General features: G+C 35.8%; 2 protein-coding genes across 2 annotated transcripts; one reads left to right on the top strand and one right to left on the bottom strand.

Annotated features, from left to right (window-relative positions):
* The first annotated feature begins 511 nt into the window (after positions 1-511).
* Positions 512-8,715, top strand: LOC149004107 (EH domain-containing protein 1-like). Its single transcript, XM_089168043.1, is given in 17 exon segments — positions 512-745; positions 862-941; positions 1,423-1,491; positions 1,564-1,621; positions 1,839-1,894; positions 1,986-2,028; positions 2,119-2,180; positions 4,050-4,163; positions 4,499-4,601; positions 4,739-4,788; positions 6,238-6,366; positions 6,515-6,766; positions 6,888-6,967; positions 7,707-7,812; positions 7,814-7,834; positions 7,961-8,104; positions 8,288-8,715. Coding segments are annotated over 17 exon segments (1,638 nt in total). The 5' UTR covers positions 512-660; the 3' UTR covers positions 8,474-8,715.
* Positions 8,716-8,733: 18 nt separating this feature from the next.
* Positions 8,734-13,443, bottom strand: LOC149004108 (protein SHOU4-like). Its single transcript, XM_089168044.1, has 4 exons — positions 12,521-13,443; positions 11,250-11,405; positions 9,574-9,785; positions 8,734-9,360 (listed from the first exon to the last, which is right to left on the bottom strand). Exons 1-4 carry the CDS (start codon positions 13,283-13,285, stop codon positions 9,165-9,167), a joined length of 1,329 nt encoding a protein of 442 aa, XP_089024170.1. The 5' UTR covers positions 13,286-13,443; the 3' UTR covers positions 8,734-9,164.
* Positions 13,444-24,148: the final 10,705 nt, after the last annotated feature.

Below are 24,148 nucleotides of genomic sequence, written 5' to 3' on the forward strand. Positions count from 1 at the left end.
TGGTCCAAGTGGTAAGCAGTTTGGTATCGGAACCTTGTGGATGCAAAAAATCCTCGTTGGAGACTCATCCACCATAGACAGGTGTGCGACCCGAGTCGAATACTAGATTACTCAGGACAAAGACTTGAAAACCGGGGTTGGGGTCATGATTCCTATCTTCTCCAAGTTAGGAGCAAAGCAACGTACTTCGCTAAGAATATACTCAAGGTTGCAAAAACTGTTCCAGGCGAACATCAGTTCTCAACAAAAAAAAACAAAAAACCGTCAGCATTAAATAATAAACTTTAAAAAAACCGAAATAAATAAATAAATAATAATTTTGGCGGAAAGTATCCTATCGAGCTCCACGTGGTCACAAACTCACGATCCACGGAAATGCGAAACAGAGCGGGCCGCAAGTTAAGATGACAGAACCGTCCACTTGAAAATGATCGAGCGGCTGTAAATCAGTCACACTATGTTTCAGTGAGTACGCGACACAAGATATCATCGCCTTGTGCCACTTTCTGAAGCGCGAAGACTCTCAAAAACTTACAGTTCATACCGAAAATCTCCGTGTTTCCCACTTCAAGTTTCGAATTAAACTCTTGTTTTCAAAATTTGAAGATCAGAAACTGAATTGCTTGCTGCTTAGCTCGTTAGATTGTCAGTTCTTCTCTTATGGAAATTCTTTCGAGTCCGATCAGTTTTTGTTCCAAGGAGAATCAGAATATATACCAAGAATGGTTTAATTTCGTGGACTCAGGTTTGCCCTTCTAGTCTATTTCTGATTTCCCCCTTGTATTATTTTTCTGCAATTTTTGTCTTAAATCATCAAACTACCAATTTCAACATACTTTTTTGTCTTCATTTCTTCGTCAGATAAAGATGGCCGTATCACAGGGAACGATGCGACTAAGTTCTTCGCCCTGTCCAATTTATCTCGACCGGAACTCAAGCAGGTTTCTATCTTCTTAATCATTCTTTGAGAGGTTTCATCATTCTTTCTCTTGTGTTTGTGTCGTCTAGATGAACTTTTACTTCACTTTTGCTCGTCTTCCATGTACTCTTTGTACTCATGGAACACTAGATTGTAAAGCTGTGGGGTTATGAATTACGTTTTGAATTCACCTATGCCTCAATTGAAATTTTTGTTCTATATCACGAGATGAGCTTTGTGGAAGTATATTTCATTATTTTTCTTTTTGTCAGAAGCTGGAGTCACTCCAGATGCTTGCTTAAATTTGCGTATATCAGCCAAATGATCTTGTAACATCACTGTGTCTCCTCGCACGCGCTTGTTTTTAGCATTCAGCTAGTTAGACGCCTGGGATGTTTGATTGTCTGTTTGCTGTCTAATTCAAAGGGAATAGAATAGATGGTCATCTCTATTGTGGTAACCATGTTTGTCAGTGATGTGGTTATATTCATTCTGATTACTAGGTGTGGGCAATTTCTGATTCCAAACGTCAAGGATTCCTTGGTTTCAATGAATTTATAATTGCAATGCAGGTAACACACATTTATTTATATTTTATCATTTTTTATGGAAGCTATTGTTTACTAACTTCCTGCCATAAACAGCTAGTTGCTTTAGCGCAAGCAGGGCATGAAATTACACAGGATGTTCTTCGCAAAGAAGGTAAATGGAGGAGCACATTTTGGCTTTGTCCTTTTCGACTGGTGTCATTTATCAAGAGGGGAAAATGATATTGGGCATTAGTGTGTGTTTCATGTGAACTGAGGACTGTTTGAGAATGTTTTGTTTGGCATCAATAATTTACCTTTATAAGTTGTATATCTATTTGAATATTTATTATTATGTGGAAATGGCTTATTTCATTCTTCTTCTCTTACAGTTGATCCTGAAAATATGAAACCCCCAGTTATGGAAGGATTGGATCTTCTACTAGCTGTATGTCTGAAATCTTATACATTTGTAGGTTATGCCCAGCTGGGTATTGATAGAATTGATGGACTTATTTTCTGATTCTTTTCTGCCCCAGAAAACTAGGCGTTCACCCAAAAATACAGAACTTGATTTAAATGGTGAGCAAGTTTCTCATGTTTCATAGGTACCAGGGATATTGTTTTTTTCAATCTTTTTGCTTCTAAATTACCAAGCTGGTACAAATGCAGTAGGCATTCCATCACCAACATCACAGACGGCTAATTGGTTTAATTCCAAACATTCTAAAAAGGTGAGGTTTCAGCAGCCATCAATGATCTGAATGAGGTCATGTTCCAGATATCTCATTTTTTATTTCTCTCCTCTGTTATTACATTCTTTTGATTATAGACCTCTTTCCTTACAGTTCCCGTACTTAATTGTAGAACCCCTGATATAATTGCTCTGTATTTTGCACTTATTAGGAATTTTGAAAACTCTTCCTAGATAATCTACATCATGCCATTTTTAGGAAATTTAGAGAATATCAAAACAGGTTTCACCATAACAAATATTCTTGATTACAGAGTTGGATACGATGAAAAACAACAGCAACTCAGCCTTATCCCATATAAGCGAGTCAGCTACATGGATCCCTGCCCTCCAATCAATTCTATTTGAGGTCATAGTTGATATGAGACACGAGACTTAAACTATGCATGTCTTTACTCATTACTTCTCTTAAGATAATTTTAGGTCTGGCCCTTGGTTCTTTTAGTTCTTTCAATTTAAATCAAATAGTCATCCATATGGAAGCATCCAACGGCTTCAGTTAATCATGGCCATGACTTTCTCATAGTATATCATGCATTGTAGCTACTCAACCGGCTCTAATATGATATCATTTCTTACTTTATATCCTAGAGTTTTCATTCATCTATCTCAATATCCTCATCTTCGCTACTCTAAGCTCACCTATATGATACTTAGCCGTAAAGTATTCCGTTCCATGCATGATAGACATTTGTATGACTAACCTGTGAAAATTTCCTTTTCAAGTTCAAAGAAAGAATATGCAGAAACTCTGGATGCATTTCTTCACTTCATGCATCTTATTTTATGTAGTTCTCTATGAAACACCATCCTATAAATTCAAGCTACTGTTAGAGAGTATCTTCAAAACTTTAACACAACAAGTTGAATAACCCTCTCCCAATTCTCTTGTCATAGTCCTCTAAATCATAAAGCATAGCTTTCTCCCCCTCTTTGAGCTTCATTCACAAATCCTAAAACTTGCACAGATCTATCCAACTGTGAAAAGCAGACCATGTGGATTGAATTTCCACCACAGTCCTAGGAGTACTTGATCCAGCCCCTGCCTGAGATTCCCATCTTAAATCCTGGAATCCACCATTATTTTCTTTCCTAAATCTTGGAAACCAGCCCCTAGGTTGCAGTTACTCAATGACTCATTAAGCCCCAGAAGGTATTTCAAGAAACTTCTCTCAAATTTACCCCTTATGCCCCATATTCTAGACCCTCTAAATCTACCCAAAACTACCACATATGAAACCAACACTACCCATTGGTTCCAACCAGGGCTTTTAGAGGTTATTGATTCAAATTCATAGGGGTTCCCTCTCAGAGACCACCCATAGACCATACCTCACCATGGCCCACTGTTGTGGGCCTAGAGTTGACCTTATAGTTTTGAAAGATTGGCCCTGATTGAATTGAGGCTATGTAGGAGTAGTTTTTCATGTAAGGAGTAGTATTACAAGTATAGTTGATAGAAGGGTAAATTGTAAGAGAACATTTGGGTTGGAATATTATTCCAAGAAATGGGTCAAAGGTTAGGAAATACTAGGGTTAGAATAGTCATAAGAATAGAGGAATAATACGTAGTCTATAAACATAATAGAGCAAGGCATTTTGAGGGCAATGAAAATACAATCATTCTCTTTCTTCTGTCTTTATTTCTAGGAGGTCTATTGCCCTTGAAGCAGCTATTTCTTCTTTTCCCCTGTTCTGGAATTGAGGATCATATCAAGTAGCATTTTCTTGTGACTGGTTGTTCACTTTATCTAACATTTAGCTGAATATGTTTCCTTTATTCTTTGATCATATCTAATTTTAGTGAAGTTAACCCTTTCCTCCTCTTGTTACCTTTGTACATGCCTAGATTCCTTTGAGTGCTGTTACATCAATAACTGATGGCTTGAAGCGGTTGTATATTGAAAAGCTTAAGCCATTGGAGGTTACATATCGGTTTTCTGAGTTTGTATCTCCTTTGTTGGTGAGTGTACTATTCTCCTTACTTTTATGTTAGTAGGAAATGCTAACTTGCGCATCTACCATTACAGTTTCATGTGTTACAACTATGCTATGGCTGCATTGATCATTGCATAACGTACTGCATGGTTCCAATCTACCCATTTCCCTTTTACAGACACTTCTTATCCTTTTTTAGTTAGATGTTAGGAAATGTCCAATTTCAGTATACATTTCTTCTTTCTTTCAGGGAAGAGGTAGATGTTTTTGTTGTTGAGACTTGAGATACATGTTTTATATTTTGTACTTCAATCAGTTACACATGAATATATGAATTGCCTTTGATTATCCAACTTGCAGACAAATAGTGATTTTGATTGTAAGCCCATGGTCATGCTTTTGGGTCAGTATTCCACTGGGAAAACCACATTTATAAAGCATTTGCTCAAAAGTGGTTATCCAGGTCAGTAAAAACGTGTTAATTTTTTCCATATTTTCTTTTACTTAATTTTCAGTTTTTTTTTTTTTATTTTTTATTTTTATACATTGAACATGGCAAGAAGTGAAATCATATACTTAACATTTCCTTAATTCTGACAGGATCTCACATTGGACCTGAGCCTACAACCGACAGATTTGTTGTTGTTATGGTATATTGGAATTTACTTCTCTATTGCTTTATCCCTAACCCACCAAGTTCATGTCTGAGAAATTTTATATAATTTTTTATTCATTATGATTAAAAATTCAACTTATTTCTGTATTTTTACGTCTCTCTGTCTATATTTAAGCGGGCGGGTGTTGCTTCCTCTGTGGAACTGAAGAGAATGTTAATAAAATTACAGCAGGCTGATTGTGAAGTGTCATTTGGCTGCTCTATACTATTAAAACTAGAAGGAATTTTGTTAAATAAGGAACAGTTGTGAACCTGAATGTTGGTAATTTGAGAAAAAGCTGAGGAACAATTACAACTATTGCTCAAGTAGGGATGTTGACTTGTTGCATTGAAATAAAAAGGATGTTAAAATGGGTAATGCCCCAAAATCATGTGAAAGCTTATAACAACGAATCAGCATATCTGATTCGGTTGAAAACCTGGTCGAAGTTTACATTCAGGATGGTTTTCAATGCCTTGAAATTTGGTCAGATCCAAAGGATATATTCCCTTTTAATGTCAATCTCGTTTTCAGCCAAAATGCACCAAAAACAAGCTGCTGCCACCATCTATATTTGGCTATCATATCACCAATAGACCGGCAGGAGAAAAACCACTTTTCCTGAGAGAAGAATACAGAAAATAGATAGTAGGGGATATGTTGACTTCACACCAGTGACCTGGATCAGATTCTCTTCAATTGGTATACTGCAAATCTGAATTTCATGGAATAGAGGAAATGCTTGAACCAAAATCCCAATAATCAAATTCGTGCAAAATGCTAGACCTTACATTTATAGATAATTCAAATGCTAACAGTGGAAGGCCTAGTCAATCTTTAACTGATTAAGTAAAACAAACTGATCAGGAAACTAACATAATTAAAGAAATTGGTCCAAATTAGAATTGGATTTATGTAATCCTAATGCAGCAGACTTAAAAAGCTTAATAACAATTAAAATAAGGACTTGTAACTGATTTTGTATACTTTCCTCTACCATATTATAGGCCCCTTAAAGTAGTTTGTTGCAATGAATACACATTGGATCAAAGGCGCAACAGTACAACACGTAGACATCCCAAACCAAAGTGTATTTCTGATTAAATAAGCCCATTAGGTGATTTAACTGGAACAATTTCTCTTCTAATGTGATCTCCTTAGTGTATGAGCTTAAAAGGGTGAACCACCGGGGGGGGGGGTGATTTTCCTACGCAGCCTTACACGAGCAGTTTTTGCTGACAGGCTGTTTCGATACCTTGACTTCAGGCTACTACTATGATCCATCAACCATTACGCCAAGGACTGCCCATTCCTTAAGTGTCTTTTTTTTTTTTTTTTGTTATTCTTGCAAAGTTAAGTGGTGGTTTCAAGTCACTTGTATTAGATATATGCCAAATTTGTGGTATCTTGATTATTCATCTGCTGATTCATTTATAAATGCAGTCAGGTCCTGATGAAAGAAGTATTCCAGGTAACACTGTTGCTGTTCAAGCAGATATGCCATTTAGCGGTCTCACTAGATTTGGAACTGCATTCTTATCAAAATTTCAATGTTCCCAAATGCCACATCATGTGAGTCGTCATTATTAACTTGTCATCACCTTAACACTTTTCTTTACCCTTCCCCAGACCCTGCTAAATGCAGCAACCGTGTGCAGTGTGTACGACCTTTTTTGTTTTTTCAGAAGCTTATTTTTATTTTTATTTTTTATGTTATAAGCTACTAGATCACATTACATTTGTGGATACTCCGGGAGTTCTGTCTGGAGAAAAGCAACGAACACAACGCAGTTATGATTTTACTGGTGTTACATCATGGTTTGCATCTAAGTGTGACCTGATTCTTCTATTATTTGATCCTCATAAGCTCGACATCAGCGATGAGTTCAAGCGTGTAATTGGATCTCTACGTGGCCATGATGACAAGATACGTGTGGTTTTAAACAAGGCAGATCAAATTGATACTCAGCAAGTAAGGCATTTTTGCTGTTTTCTTTTTCCAGATATAATGAACACATTTAGTTTCCTATAGTTGTTCTTGCTACAAGTTTCTTACATTTGTCACTGGATTGTATAATGCTGCAATGTTGTAGCTGATGAGAGTTTATGGTGCGTTGATGTGGTCACTTGGTAAAGTTCTGAATACTCCCGAGGTGATGCGTGTTTATATAGGGTATGCTCTTATCTCTCATTACTAATATAATGCTTTATGGATTATATCTTTCTTTGTTACTAAAATATGTGGAGATTCCATCTTTTGATAAGTAACATGGCTGTTGTTGCAATCTCTAGAGTGCTAGAATTAGGAAGATAACAGTAACTCAGCCTTAACCCAACTAAATGGGGTCGGCTTTGTGGAGGATCCTTACTCTTCAATCACTTCTATTTGAGGTCTAGTTTATACAAGGCCTAAGCTATGCATATCTTTCCTTGCCACTGTCTGAGCTCATTTTAGGTTTGCCTTTGGTTCTTTTAGCATCCAAAGACCTCCCATTGAACATGGCCATAACTTCTCAAACGACTGTCATAGCTTATCATGTATTGAAAGTTTGAAACTACTCGTAAATCAGTTCATATTGGAAACTACTCTCAAATCAGATCTAGTATGTTCATCTTTACATCATCCTTCCTAGCATGCCTCTGATCCATCTCAATATCCTAATTTTTGCTACATTGAGTTTTTCTGTATGGTACTTAATTGCATAATCCTCCACATTATACATAATAGCTAGCCATATGACTGTTCTATTATCTGTTACTAGGGATACTTTCTTTATCAATATGCTTCTATTGAGGAGATTGACTTTATCGTTCTTAAGATCTCCTTCAAAGGACTAGGAGTTCACCTTAACCTGGATATTACTTAACTAAATTATGCAAAGGTTAATGTTCATGATTTCTGGCATTGACAGCTCATTCAATGACAAACCAATTAATGAAGCTGTTGCTGGTCCAACCGGTACAGAACTTTTTGAGAAAGAACAGGATGACCTCCTCTCAGACTTGAAAGATATCCCGAAAGAAGTCTTGTGACCGCCGGGTATGTTCCCCTGTTTTATATTTTTAATATGGTTTCATTTCCAGAAATGGAAGAAATGTTTGACTGCTTCTTGTAACTTTGTTATTTTACAATCCTACTGAGATGTAGTTAATCAATTAATTTCAGATCAATGAATTTGTAAAACGTGCAAGAGCTGCTAAAATTCACGCCTACATAATCAGCCATCTTAAAAAGGAAATGCCCGCAATGATTGGCAAAGCCAAGGCCCAACAGAAGCTAATTGATCGACTTGAAGATGAATTTGGAAAGGTCTGAAATTCCACCCCCCCCCCCCTCTTCCATCCTACCCCTGTATACATGTGTTCATTTGCATTCACTGCCAGGGTTATCATGCCTTGGATGCATCTTAGATTTTATAAAAGTTGCATTCTATACTGATTTCTTGTGCTTTTATGTTTTCTGGGTTTCACTTTTTGCATTCTATTTAAGCAGGTCCAAAGAGAATTTCATCTACCTGCTGGAGATTTTCCAAATGTTGAACAATTCAGGGAGGTGTTGAGTGGCTATAATATGGATAAGTTTGAGAAATTGAAGCCTAAGATGATACAAGCTGTTGACGATATGCTGGCTTATGACATTCCAAACCTCCTCAAAAACTTTAGCAACCCCTATGGCTGAAGAAAGAAGTGCGAAATGCTGTAGCTTCATGCGGTGTTAGGCTTCTTTAGCCAAGTGCTCTCCTATATTCAAAATTTTTTTGCTACCTGCTTGGATGTCAATGTTAACGAGTGGGGTTGTTACTAAAATATATAAATACCAGGAATTGGTTTGAGTTTCATAGATTTAAATTTTAGTATCATTGTATCTAATTCCACATTGATTATTTCTTCCCATGAGCTCCCCACTTCAGTGGCTTACACCTTCTTCTGTATTGATGTGCCATAACCTTTGCTTTCTTTTGTCATTTATTTTGTCTTAAAATGTGGAAAACTTTGGAATAGAAAAGTTTCCATTTCTTCTGGATAACACTTCAAAATTCTGGAAAACTTTATTTTGCTCATTAAGTAAAATAAATCTCCCATGTATTTCGAATAATTGATAACACTTAAAATGAAATAAAAACGTAATTTGATACATAGGTACCCTTCTGAACATCAAGATGTACAAATAGCATGTAATCACCTCCCTCCCCTCTTTTCTACTCATCATAGCTTATTTTGATCTTACTGCCCGCCATGCATCTTCAGGTCATTTCTACATACACTTAAAAACCTGAATGGGTGATAACAGGGTGGTCTAGCAGCATGGTTTCCCTCCTGTCTTCTGATGGGATAACACCTGGAGTAACATATGCAGCCAAACAAATTATTTACACAGGAACTGCATCATCATTTTCAATTTCTCCTCCCACCAAAATGAGACCTTCTATGTAGCTTGGTAGAAAGCAGCAAACCCCCCATTGACACCCTGTGGAGATAGGCTCTTCTGGTGGAATGATCATAACCACATTATCAACTAATTGAACTACTCCCATCACACTTGCAATATTCCCTTCTTTGATATACCTGACAAAGAAGATTCTCCTACTTTAATTCAGATAGTCATGCTAGAAAGGAAGCATAGATACCATGGGAGGGCAGAAAAATACTAGTTAAGCAATTTCATAGTTTTCATGATCTTTATATTCTTAAGGTGTTGGGGTAAGACCTCCCACTTGCAACTGCAAGAGAAAGAACCTTCCATTAGTTGCATACTTAGAAAGGAAACTAGTAATTTACCCTTCTTTGAGGCGCAATTTATGATCATCACTAGGGAGGTTGCGCTCAGCCAACCATTGTAGAAAATTTGGAGAAAGCTCTCGATTTTCATTAGTAAAGTCAATCACAGTGGCAGGTTTAACAAATGGAGCAACCTTCACCCCATTACCAGCTTTCACAAGCGCTCTTAACCCTGATTTTGAGTCTGATATATAAAAATCGGCCACATGTCTCTGTTCACAGAATTAGAAACGGGTCAAGAACCCCAAAATTGGAAAGAAAACTACAGTAATCATTTGGTAGTATTTAGTAGCAGCAATATACACATGATTTGACAGAATTGTTCTATCGTATTAAAAAGAAATAGAAGTTACACAGAACACCACCATTTTATACCTGGTAGATGTTATAACCACCAACAAAATATTTTCATGTTAATGTTGACAGAACAGTGGCATGCTAATCTTTGGCACTTAAATCAGCTTTTGAGATAGTTTCCAGCATTATAGCAAAATGTGAGCAAGTCCAATGTTGGCGAAAGATTGGGTTGCCAAGTGCCAGCAGGCATGAGTTGGAAGGGCCTTAGATGAAGAATCTCGAACCAGGAGGATCCAGTCAAAATTTAGCTCAATCATTGTCAAAAGGTGGGGTATGACAGAGATGGATCTAAAATTACAGTCAGTGGCTTAGTTTAGTAAGTACATGGGACCTGCAAAATTTGATGGCCAGCTCTTGTCTTTGGGAATAATTCTACTGCCAGTAAGAGAGAATTAAAGCAAGAGCAGAGTTGCAAGCAAATCAACTACCAGAAATCAATTAAAATGTTCAGCATCTATCAGTATGCAGCAGTAACAGATCAGGATAGATTCTATAAACCACATAAGAAAATGATATCAACAGAAAAACAGATCTGAAACTCAGGAATCAACAGAATAATAGAGCCATAAAGAGTTAAAAAGGATAAAAAAAAGTTATGACCTGTAACTTTGACAGAGAAAGAAAAGATGATTATAAAGGTTTGTATGAACCTAAACTCGGGCGAGGAACATACTCTTTCACCAAGGAATCCACTTGAGTCTTCACTTAGAATCCACCTAAGTAAACCCAAAATCTTCCACATGACAACAATGAATGCACAGAACCAGACTTTAGAAACCAAACATATTTCTTTCTTCAAGTTAATGATGGCCCAAAGGCTTTATATTTTTTCTTCCCTCACTCAAAACCCAACCTTCAAGATTCCATGAAAAGGCTCAGCATATTCATCCAAACCCCCCCCCGCACGGCCGCCAAAAAAAAAAAAAAAGGAGACCAAACCACAGACAGCATGTGCAGCATGTGTTATCACAAGAATTCCACAGGCTAAAGGAACACCTAAATGCATGTTTCAAACTGCTGATACCTGAGCATATTCAAAAGCTAAGAACTTGTTATAGCTAGTCAACAAGCTACACATTAACCAATTCTTTCATTGTTGATCAGTTACATAACACTCTTCCATCAAAGTATATAGTTGCATCAAAGCATATAGTTTCTTCCTAAACGTTTGTTTATTGTATGAATAGATCTGCAGAATTATGTTTTATGCAATCAAAGGTCAGCTCAATACAATAATTTAACATACTCTCAAACCCAAGCAGGATATTGAAATTATCTAAACAAAAAAGAAATTTTTACCATAATTCATCGAAACTAACCTCTAAATGTTTAACTCCCCATGTAAAGAGACAGTGTTTTAACCTTGCAAACTTTCCACCCCATCCTCTATATTCATATAATTCTGTGGAAGCATATACACAAGTAGACTCCCTTTGATAAGAAGACAACAGGCAAATACTGCCACGAGTAACAACCTACAAAAAGAAATACAAAGATTACTAGGGTGTAGGGACAGAAGAGTTGCATTGATAGGAATAAATACAAAACTTGTACTTCATGTCTAGATACTGGTTTTAGAATGACCATCCAAAGCTGGTTCATGTTCTCTTCAGGATGTAAATTACTGCAATAAATATGAGCATTTAAACAACAGTCAACCAACCAGTCATCATTGAGGTTTTCCTTAAAATTGCCCTAGGATCATTTGGGCAAGCAGTCACAATCTTTGAATAAGGACCACGTTGACAAATCCATCCACGAAGGATCCTATGCAGTCTTATCTATCTATAGATCTGCACATTACTACATAAGTTTATGTGCTTGCAGGCCCAAATAACCTGATTGCTTCAGACTCCAAAACCCAGGGGATCAGTAGGGCCCAAACCTTCGTTTTGATTCACTAAAGTAAGCCAAATATCATCAACTGGATGTGAATAAGTAGAGGTGACAAAGAAAGAGTAAAACAATAGACCAACCAGAGCAGTTCCATTTCCAAATGCAAATCATAAAAGACTAAATCCAAAGCAACAACTAAACCCATAAAACAACATCCCTATGAAAGTAGTAGGATACACAGAGAAATCTTAATTCCCTAAATATTCCTCTCTTTCTTCTTCCTTTTTCCTGGTGTGAAACCCTAAATCTCTTTACACTATATCAATTAGGTTCCGGCATGAACTTACTTCATTAAACACATACTGAATTGCACAAGGACAGAATCAAACAACCACCGAGAAGTATTGCATTAAGAAACACCTCAAAATGTAGCTCAATTACAGAATAAGACATTTGCAACTGAGTTTGAACTGGTGAACATAATAAGCGTTGGACGCCAGACGATATTCAAATATTCAATCAACACAACCACCATTCATAGCTGACTCCTATAATATTAAAATTCACCAGCAACAGCAAGTACGGACAACTAAAATCATAATACAATAGTTAAACCCCAAAAGAAAGAAAAAAGAAAAAAAAATCATACAACACACCGAAACAATAAGCAGGAGTGTAGGAATAGGATACAAATTAGTTTCAACAAGTCGTATTGGTAACAAGCGAAATAAATTTCATGGGATAATGAACTTACCCCAGTAACCTTGACATACTGTCCTTGTTTAGCCCCTCTAAGATCTGAATCAGGGTAGCTCTTCAAGTACCTCCAGAGGCCTCTCTTTCCCGAAATATAATTACACAAGAACAAAAGCAGAACCGGTGCCACGAGAGCACCAACCACAATCAAAATCACAGGTTTTTTAACTGTAACGAAGACGAAGACACCCACTAAAAAACTCATTGCGCTCACCACTGCAAAAACCCACATTACCGGCTTAGACACATTAAACCCATAAATTACATCTTCTGTAAGATGGGTTACAGCGGAACCATATACAGGCTTGATCATTGAAACGGAGGGCTCCAACTGGCCCGAGCGGCGAGCAGAAGCAGTGCTGCCACCGGAAGACCCAAGAGGACCGGAGATGATAAGTCCGGTGGGAGGTATAGGCATAGGACCGGAGGACTTCTTCTGGGGATGCAAAGGCCCTGAACCAGTAGAGGATTTGGAGACATGACCTGAACTGGAAGCGGATCGAAGGGGTCCATTGTTGTGTTGGAAGGAGGAGTGGCGAGAAGGCCTTGATGGAGTTGGCCCAGACGAAGTTCCGGCGGTGGAAGAAGGATCCACCACTGGTATGTCAAACATTTTGCCCAGTTCGCCTGATTTCTTGACGTCGCCGCCGGTGTACGGCATGGCTCTTGATCCCATTGTGGGCTGTCGTTCCTTGGGTTGTTCTGGAGGACCTGAGACATACAACCCACTACTCAACTGGTGAGTTGGAATTCGAGTACCCATTAGAGAAAATTCCAGCAGAAGAACACAATCGATTCAAAGAGGGTGAGTGAAATCGAGAAAAAAAAAAATAAAAAAACAGAGAGAAATGAAAACTGTGGAAGTGAGCAAGTGAAGTGTGTGCGGGAGGAGAGTGACTGTGATGGTGGAAGACAAGGAAGCGATGATGGTATCATGGTAGAGAATATGAGAGAGAGTGAGAGAAGTGAAATGACAAAAAGAGGCTTCAGATTTTATTATAATGGCATATGTATGTCTCTCTGTCTTGAGATGATGAAACAGTAACAGATTTTGTCACTCTCACCATTATTTGTGTTTTCTGCCTAACAAACTCTGCGATTAGATACCACCCAAAAAAAAAACTCATTTGTTTAAGTTGCCAAATTTGCCCTTTTTCTTTTTTTTCATTTCCAATCCCCTCCCCCTATAAATTGTTTAAAATAGAAGGGTAAAAACTAAAAAATAAACCCAATGCCAAAAGTTTCTATTCATAAGCAAAGTTGGAGAGGGATCCAGGTCTTCTGCATTTAGATAGAGCATCCGGCATACCATGCCCTGCACGTGGTATCAAGCAAACAAGCTGTGTACCACGAGCAAAACATCCAGTGGTTTGACAGACAGACGCACACCCTGCTCGAATGGAGATGATCTGCATGGGTTTGAGAGAAGGTAATTTCTAGGCAACTTTATTTTTGACAACTGTAATCCACGGACTACTATATCGAGACCTGCCCCTAATATGTGTAAATATTTTTTTGGGTAGGCGTTATGAGTCAAGATCACCTCCGTGTCAGAGGAGCAGTAATGTGCTTCCAGCTTCCTCAATGCCACTTTCATCACACATCCATGTGGAGCCCATATTTAATTATTGATTAAAAATTCGAAGGTGAGACTCTACTAATTAGATGTAGGCCCCAACGATAGTGCAGTGAAGAAAGCGTCTAGATTACTCCTCGATAGAAAAATGATCCAGACTCAGGAGTTATGTGTAAAGTGAAGAATTCAACACTTTAAACCCCCACCAAAATCCAAAGGTTAAAAGAATATACTATCCAGATATCAATCTAGAGGATACAATAGATATTTATATAAACTCAGCCTAATATGGTAATTTTAGCAATAGATGTGCATGGGATCATTTGCATGGAGGACATAATAAATTAAATTTATTGGCTCTTTTCTCTCTACAATAAGAAATTAAGAACTCTGCAAAAACAAATTTAATAGGAGCCCAGTGAGTATTAAAAATGTATTAGTATATAATATATGCTCACATTTGAGTATTAATCAAACTATCATGTGATAATCAATTAATATACTTGTGACAATCACATTTGTTGGTAATGTAAGCCAACTTTCATTTTTCTTTTTTATTCTAATTAATAAATTCTTTTAACCTTTTTTCATAACAAAGCTTGGCTTCTTAAGAAGGAATTTTTATTTGTTGTTGTTGTGTGGGTATTTTAATGTAAAACTTTTATGATACGTGGTATTTTTGAAATCTAAATTTTAATATTTTAAATTTTTAATAGATGAAACGTTCAATAACATCAACTATAATAGTATTAATTAGGTATCAATATCAATATTAATGTATAGATTATTTTTTATTTTTTTTGTGTCAAAGACATAGACTAATATCTATGCTTCATACCTATATTCTCAATCAACTGGACCCACTAAATAAATCCTATATCTTACCCACATCACCCCAAATTAAATTCAATTAGTGTGGCTAATTTAGTAAATATCAAAATTTTAAATTTTCGTAGCTCTAGGGTTGAAGCTCCACTGTATTATATATAAAATAGTTATCTCCCACTCTCTCGCCCTCTTTATTTATAAAACTATATTCCTGAGAATATAGTCGACATGCACATAAATTTGATTAGATGAAGAACTTGCCTAAGTGTGAAAACCCATGAACTAGTATGTTGTTTAAACTATTAAAGGGAAGATGTCATAAAAAATTCAGATTGCATGTCGGTGATGAAAAAATTATAGATTGGAAATTCGAATAACTAAGGTGGACAAGAAGCCACATCAAGTATCCTTATATATTATTTGTATCATTAAAAAATAATAAAAAATATCCTTATATGTGTGGAATTTGGATTTAATGTGACAATGAGGACAACTCTTACCAAATTTTATATAAAAAACAACCAAGCATGAATTGGTAGTTTATACACAAAAAAATTTAAAATAAATAAAAGGATACTTAGCATCTTTTTCTTTGTGTCATTGATGTAAGGATTTTGAACCCACTTTTGCAATCTAAATTTAAATCAAATCAAATCTATAACACTTATACAAAAATCTTAAGGCTTAGATCAATTTGAATCAAGAGGCCCATATGGATTACTTGTTAACATTCATAATGTATGGATCATTTACCATCGCTTTTTAAGGTTTCCGTACAAGTAAGGTTGGCGTGAAGATGAGATCATCACTTGTTAACATTCATCTCGTGCTTTCTTAGGTTGGAATTCCACTGAACCGGCCAAGGCATAAGATCAGGAAGTCCACTTGATAAACCTGCTTGACTCACATTAAGAAAATTTAGTCCCAAACTACTGTTTTGATTGATATATTCTCCACATCCGTCAAGGATTTTCATTTGGTCTTATCAACAATGAAACAATTTTGTCAAAGTTAATTTCTTGTTCTGTGAGGTCCGAGAACAATTCCAGCGCCACTTTGATGGTCATTATGTCCTCCAACTCGGTTATGCAAAATATGAATGTATCATCTACAAACAAAAGGTGATCAAAAACCTCTAGGAAGCTCCTCCCAAGGCGAATACCCTAAAACAAGTTCAGAGAACGGTACTCATTTAAGACACGGGATAACAATTCCATTACAATTAGAAAGATGTAACGGTACTCATTTAGCAAAATGTACAACAATCCATTCGACGTCAAATCAAGGAAGTGTTGGGAATCCCCAAAATACAGAAGGAGACTATCTATCTCGGGACCCATCTGTTCAGGGGATGAAAAAAAACTCATAGCTTTAAATTTATTCTGGATCGAATAAAGTGAAAGATGGCAACATGGAAGGCATCCAACCTGTCGTATGTAGGAAGGGGAATTCTTCTACAATCAACTCTTCAATCGATGGCCCTATATCAAATGCAGTGCTTCCGAATCCCCAAAAGCATATGCAAGAAAATGGACTCAATATGTCACCGATTTTGGCTTGGGCACACTAAAAAGAATAGTTCTCTATATATAATCTCGTGGGATAAGTGTTGTCTCCCAAAAAGCCTAGGAGGACTAGAGTTTAAGAAAAATCAAAGATTATAACTTAGCCCTTTTGCTAAAGCAAGGCTAGAGGATGCTAACAAATCTTGATACCCTATGGTAAAAGTCCTACATGCCCGATATTTCAATGGAATCTCACCCTTTGATCCCAAGGTGATGAAAAAGAAAGGTTCTTAGACTTGGAATAGCATTGCAAAGCATCCTACTCACGCTAGAGACATTGATGATAAGAAGAATTGGAAATGGTCAGAGAACTTCTTTCTGGTTTGATCCATAGACACATTCACTTGAAAGTAGGCTAACTCAACACCAAGATTTCTCTATGCAGGATGGGTTTGCTGTCCCTGTTGTTGTTTTGGTTGTTTTCATCATTAACTGGGTTTTTTTCGTTCCCTTCCCCCCCCCCCCCCCCCTTTTTTTTTTCCTTTCCTATTCACTCTCTAATCAATCTGACTTATATTTGTCTGATAAGCAACCAAATTCAAGTTTAGATAATTATTTATTCGATCGGATATACTTGGTTAAAATTGTATCCAATTAGAGAGATGTTTAAATTTTAAATGGACAAGTGACATTTTGACCTCACTAAAGTTGAACCAATAAACTCTAATTAATGGGCTGAATTCACCCTAAACCCCATCAACTATCCATAGTCAATTGGCAAAACTATGGAAAAACCGTTAGATTAAACCTTTTTTTTCTTTTCTTTTCTTTTCTCTAAAAAGGTTGATAAATTGGATTCGAAACTGTTAATCAGCTACTGGAAAATCATAAATTGGAAATAAGAAATTGAAAAATGATAATCTATAATCAATAATCGAATAATTTATTGGAGATAAATTATCAAATATCCGTTAAAGTTTTGGATTCGTGATACCCAATCTCTTATAAATTTTGGCAAGATTGGATTTTGTATAGCGGTTTTGCTTCTCAATTTCAAATATAGAGAATGGTATATCTAAACTAAATCTGATACGTTTACAGATCTATTTTAAATGACCACTAATACGATAGATTTTGTTTCGTCCTTTTTCGTTTTAGCATATCCTTTGCTCCATTCAAACTAGCACCTATAAAATTTCCTGTGACATTTTATCATGATATGTATTCCAAGTGTGGTTTTTTAAATGCAAGTTGGTATATATTTAATCACATGGGTAAAAGAGGCATTATAGTTTGAAAAACTATGATTATTGTGCTTCCCAATTTTCCTAACCATGCTTCTGAAGCTTGTTTCCTTTGTTTATGAGTATGAGAATTTTGCTTGTAGTTTATGCTTCAATTAACTACAAAAGTAATATCAGCTGTTTTATTGATTCTTTTGCATTTTATTCTTTATTGATATTCTATGATGTATGGGCTTGCCCAATAACCTGATTTTAGAATATACTTTTTTTTTTTTTTGGGTAAAAATAGAATGTGATTTTTTTCTTAGCTTATTTGTAACCTCTCTTGCAAAGTATGTTTGCCCAAAACATCCTTACACCAATTCTCTTTTTAAAACCATATATTAACACAATGTACTAAATAAATGAAAGGGTATTTTTGTCCTTTTACATTTGAAATTTGAATATATTTAACGACGACTATCAGTATTAGTCTGTTTGGGACCCGCATGTAATATATTGTATTTAGGGGACCCAATATTAGAGGGGCAAATAGTGTATCCGATACGTTAATGGATACATTTAAATGTTATACTTGACTAGACATGCGTTAGTTATGAGCAAGACATGTGTTAGTTATGAGCAAGTTGATAGAAAAACTTTTCATGCATAGTATGTATGACATATAATTATAAGTAACTATCTTGACCAAAACATCCATATGCGGCACACATTTTTCTACTATACTTTCTCAGTCTAATTAAATGTTATGTTGCTTAGATGAGAGAAGACATTAACAATTGAAACGACTAAGATATTGGAGAAAACTAAATTGGTAAGTGTATATTTATGATTGAATTTTAAGATTAACACAATTAGAACTCTATTTCTTTTCTTGAGGAGTCCTAACTAGTAGTAATGTTTTCTAGCCTCTTGCTGCGAGCGGAAGCTAGAGTGTAACCAAGATGAAGGTTTGTATACTCAAAACCTTAAAATTTGCATCCTTAAATCATTTTTGGTTATTGGGTTCTTATTTTTAGGGTTTTTCTGATCGTCTCATCTCTGGCAGTTGAATATCGTCTATCCAACTATTGATTGCGCTTGGCAGTTCAACATTACGAATCCGCCAACGTGGGTGCCAGAAAAAAGGCAAAAGGTCATTGACGAATACCAGAAAGTGTGAGTTTTTTGTAATCTTCTTGTATTTGTTTAAATAATTCCTCGTTGCCCAGTTATATACCTTGTTTGTTTGTTTTCTAGAATTTTAGATCACAGCCTTAACAGATTCAAAGAAGGGTCTGGCCGAAGTTTTTCAATGGCCTCTAGAATTATGCTGAACGTGATTGTTAGGATGACCTTCCTTTCCCTCCAGCAGGATTGATATTTCAAAAATATCAATCATTTGTCTTCTACTTTATTCTATACATATGGTTAAAAAGATGGCTAGGAACTGCTGTTACAAGTTATTTAGGTGAAAAGTCTCCATAAATGTTGATATTATTAAGTGCTTGTCATATTTTCTGGTAGTTATGTTTTACCTGCATTTGATAAATTCATTTTTCTTATCCCTTTAATCTAAATTACAGTCGGGCATTTTTCTACAAGAGGATCTTTCAACAGGATTTTGAAGGCGCCTTTCATGAAGTATTTGAGAGTTTCTTTCATGAAGTATACGAAAGTTTCTTTCAACAAATACATGACAGTTTCTTTCAACAAGGTCAACAAGAATTGCAGGGAAGAGGATTGCAAAGGCCAAGTCAGAAGCTGCTGAGATATTAAATATGGATGTGATTGCAAACTCCATTTTGTAAAATTTAGATTTTGTTCTGTCATTTCTGAATGGTTGATTTATCCGTGCAAGAATTTTTCTGAATCTAAGTATCTTGGAATGGTATTCTTCCCTTTTGTTATGTTGTATCCTCCTTCCTCATTGTTTCTGTATTCTAAGTTAAAAGTGCTTATTTCTGCTATAAATTGGATTTATTCCCAGTGAAAGAAAAAGTCCCTTGTTTCTAAACTTAACTTAGGAGACTCTACAAACCACTGGGGAGAGTATGCACTTAACATGGATGGGGAAGAATGTTTACAAGGTTGATCTGTTTGAAAGAGAGAAGTTCAAAGTTACACTTTCATGTCAGCTTTCTTCTCTGCCATCGTTATTGCTTTGAGAAAGGAAATTACATGGAAATTCAAGTATTAGAATGTTTACAAGGTTGATCTGTTTTTTCTGGAAATCTAATTACAATCAACTTGTACATCTGTAGCCGTTTTTTTCCACTGGGCAGACCATGTTTAGTGCTGAAAATAGGCTCCTACGTAATAATGGGTACCATGCATTCCAAAATTTTTACAATTTGAAATTTGGTCTGTCAACCACACTTTAGTTAATCTGATTAAGGATCAAAACTCAACCCTTCCTACTCAGATATGTGGAATCTTATTTATTATTGGTTTCTTATTGGAGGAGTTTGAAAACAGTAATTTTTCTTTTACTACTAGAGATTATAATGGGCTAGCCTATACCCTTAGCTTGAAAGGCAAACACTCTGCACTCACCATTTCTTCAAGAACGAAGTGGCCATATTACTCCCCATAGTTTCATAAGGTGCTCTTATCTGTTTTTGGGCATTAACTCCAAGCTGAATGAATGTCTTTATTAGAAGAAAGAAGAAAAAAATATATATATCCACTTTTTTTTTTTTTTTGGGTAATCAAACTTTCATTAAAGAACAGGGGCAGGAGTGGAAACTGAGCATAAATTCAGTAACCACTCAGAGGAACATGGCCAATAACTCAGGCCCTGACCCGAATAGGCCTTCCATGCTAGATGATTCTGATGTGTCTCAGATCCAATCTAGGTTCCGACTAAGCCGGGCTAATACTTGATTGCTTTCTCGTGTCCAGATACGATGAGCCCTGCAAGAAATGTTAGACATGCGCCGACTAGGATGCCGAGTAACTGCCTCCAATGGCTAAGTCAGTCGGTGATCAGATTAAGGTCCCGTGCAAGTGCAACACAGAAATTTGCTAAGAAAGTGTTCGTGTCTTACCGGAGGGGTGAGTCTTTGTTTAAATAGTATGTGGGTTACCTTTTTAGGTTCAGATAGGCTCCCCGACGGTTGTTCTACCTAATCATCCCTAAGGTTGACCTTCCGTTCACAGTGATGTTGCCATATAGGTCCAGTGTGAGTGGAGCCTTCCATATATGTTAGTCTTCCGTATATGTCGTGCAGTCGGCTAAGAACCCAACCCTGCTACTGGTTGAGCATCCACTCGGGTCCAGACCCAGTCGGATACATTCTTCCCGTATCACTAGCCTCTTAGCCCGTGTAATGTTGACAACTTTGAATGGGGTAGAGTTCCAGGACCTGAGTTGAGGGGTCTTCTCTCTCTCCAATAAGAACTCTACAAAAACAAATTTAATAGGAGCCGGTGAGCATTAAAAATGTATTATTATATAATAACATATAGCATAAGCTCACATTTGAGTATTAATCAAACTATCATGTGACAATCAATTAATATACTTGTGCCAGATTGGAACCCAACTCAATCTTTGTTGGTAATGTAAGCCAACTTTCATTTTTCTTTTGATTCTAATTAATAAATTCTTTTAACCTTCCTTCATAAAAAAGCTTGGCTTCTTAAGAAGGAATTTTTATTTGTTGTTATTGTGTGGATATTTTAATGTAAAATTCTCGGATTATGATAAGTGGTATTTTTGAAATCTAATTTTTAATATTTTAATAGATAAAACATTCAATAAGATCAACTGTAATAGTATTGATTAGATATCAATATCAATATTAATACATAGACCATTTTTTTTTTCTCGTGAAATACATAGACTAATATCAATGCTTCATACCTTTATTCTCAATCAACTGGACCCACTAAATAAATCTTATATCTTATCCACATCACTTCAAATTAGATTCAATTAGTGTGGTTAATTTAATAAATATCAATTTTTTTAATCATAATGGGTTAGTTTAATTGGTAAAGACCAATACAAGATCAAAAATTCAAATTTTTTGGTTTTTTTTATCCAAGGTTCATCTGGGTCAGCTTGCATGCATCACGACTACATCCTCATAAGAACTTTTATATAATTAATATATGCGGGGCTTTGTCCCTGGCCCCGAAGGGATTCGAACTCTGACCTCCTATGTGGAAGTGTTGGTCTTTTACAAACTGAGACATCCCTTGGGGTTCAAATTTTCTTGGCTCTAGGTTTGAAGTTCCATAGTATTATATATAAAATAGTTATCCCCCACTCTCTCGCCCTCTTTATATATAAAACTATATTCCTCAGAATATAGTCAACATGCACATAAATTGATCAGATGATTAACTTGCCTAAGTTTGAAAACCCATAAACAAGTTTGTTGTTTAAACTATTAAAGAGAAGATGTGATAAAAAAAATTCAGATTGCATGTCGGTGATGAAAAAAATATGGATGGGAAATTAGAATAACTAAGGTGGACAAGATGCCACATCAAGTATCCTTATATATTATTTCTATCATTAAAAAAAAAGTAGTATCCTCATGCGGAATTTGGATTTAATGTGACAATGAGAACAACTCCTACCAAATTTTACATAAAAAACAACCAAGCATGAATTGGTAGATTATACCCAAAAAATATAAAAATAAATAAAAGGATACTTAGCATCTTTCTTTCTGTCTTTGAAGTAAGGATTTTGAACTCACTTTTGCAAAATCTACAACACTAATACAAAAATCTTAAAAGATTCTTGACAGATTTGGAAACATAATGGTTTAATTCCTTAAAAAAAACCCAAAAATTGATCGATGGAATGGGCCTAGATCAAAATGAAGCAAAGTTAACAAATTCAATAGCAAATTATGAAATATCTAGTGGGTTTCTATGTAAGAAAGCATCATAAAGTAGTTAAAGTTGTATTACTTAATTTGAATCAAGAGAACCCATATGGATGGATTACTTGTTAACATTCATAATGTATGACATCATTAACCATCGCTTTTTAAGGTTTTCGTACAAGTAAGGTTGGCGTGAAGGAGTTAACTGGTCTCAACTTTAGTTAGCACTAAATTTATTTTTTCCAACACTCAATGAACCATTAGAGTGACTTTCTCTAGGGACTTTGGAGTTTTTTCTTGTGCCCTTTGAAGTTAAAGAATAATTTAGTTGTAAGATTTGATCCCTATTGCTATCCTATTTAAGGGTATTAATTGCATATCAAAATCATTTAATCGTACTATTTTGTTCAAAATTTAATATTGTTCGTACCGAAATTGAATTTCTTCGGTACTGTTCCGATTTTAGGTACTCATACCATCAGTATGTACCGAAACCGTACCTAATTAGTATCGTACTAAATTAAGGAATATCGATGTAATTTTACAATTAAAACATTTTACCTTTACCTTATACCTAATTCACTGTTTCAGTTTTTCATTTCGTAATTTACTTTTCTTCTTAGATTTACTTGCTTTGTTTTTGTTAATATTAGATTTTATCGATTGTTTGATCGCAATTTCATTAGAATCTTAATGAACTAATAATAAAAATAGCATGGGTTTGTTTGTAAAATTATACCGTACTAAACCCTGTTTAAACTATTTTTTCACACTGATTTAATACCTAAAGTCCTAAACTGTACTGAACTGTTTTTGCAAATACCGAAACTGTATTGTACCGCGAAATTCGTTACGGTACGATTTTGATTTTCAATATTGAAAATTAGTACTGCACTAATTGACACCCTTAATTCTATCAATCGTGCCCAACCAATCTTTTGAAGATTTATGATACTAGATTTGGAAGTGGAGTTGAAAAGGTAAATAGTTGTTACAATACTAATAGCGCGGAATGGACTAGTGAAGCAATCATTATAACGAATTGAGGTCAATTGTGGATGTACTTCTAGCACAATGGTGGCAATCTCTTATGTAGTCATGTAGAGGTGGTAAGTCCAAGGAGGTCATGGTTCGACTCTCTGCTAAATTGAGGCGAATTCAGATCAGTATCCTAATTCATGTACATTCCCAAGAACGGATACTCATATATTTGAGGTCAGCTCTAGATGTGCTTCTAACAAAGCAGTGATAGGCTAACAACCTCTTATGTAGAACAATAAGTCCAAGGAGATCATAGTTTGAATTTCTGCTCCTACCAAACCTTCTCCCTCCCGCTGGGCTTGTGAGCCCCAAGTCATTACGATTGATTGATGGAGACCAAAAAAAAAATATTAAAAGGCATTGAGGTACACAATTTAGGACTTTACTTCAGCACTGTGCATTAATGTGTAGGACGGTCAAGCCAATCACTTTAGTTTGTCGGATCAAAATCTCGATAATTGAAATTCAACAGTCGAAATTTGAATTTTGATTGAGATTTATGATCCAACGGACCAAAATTTCACTTGACTGTCATGCGCACGACTGAAGTAATTTCACGCAATTCATGTGCATTCCCAATAAGGGATACCCATATATTTTTGAATA

Source organism: Hakea prostrata, chromosome 9, assembly GCF_041222555.1.
Source record: "Hakea prostrata isolate BN-2017 chromosome 9, UWA_Hpros_2, whole genome shotgun sequence".
NCBI classification, from domain to species: Eukaryota; Viridiplantae; Streptophyta; class Magnoliopsida; order Proteales; family Proteaceae; genus Hakea; species Hakea prostrata.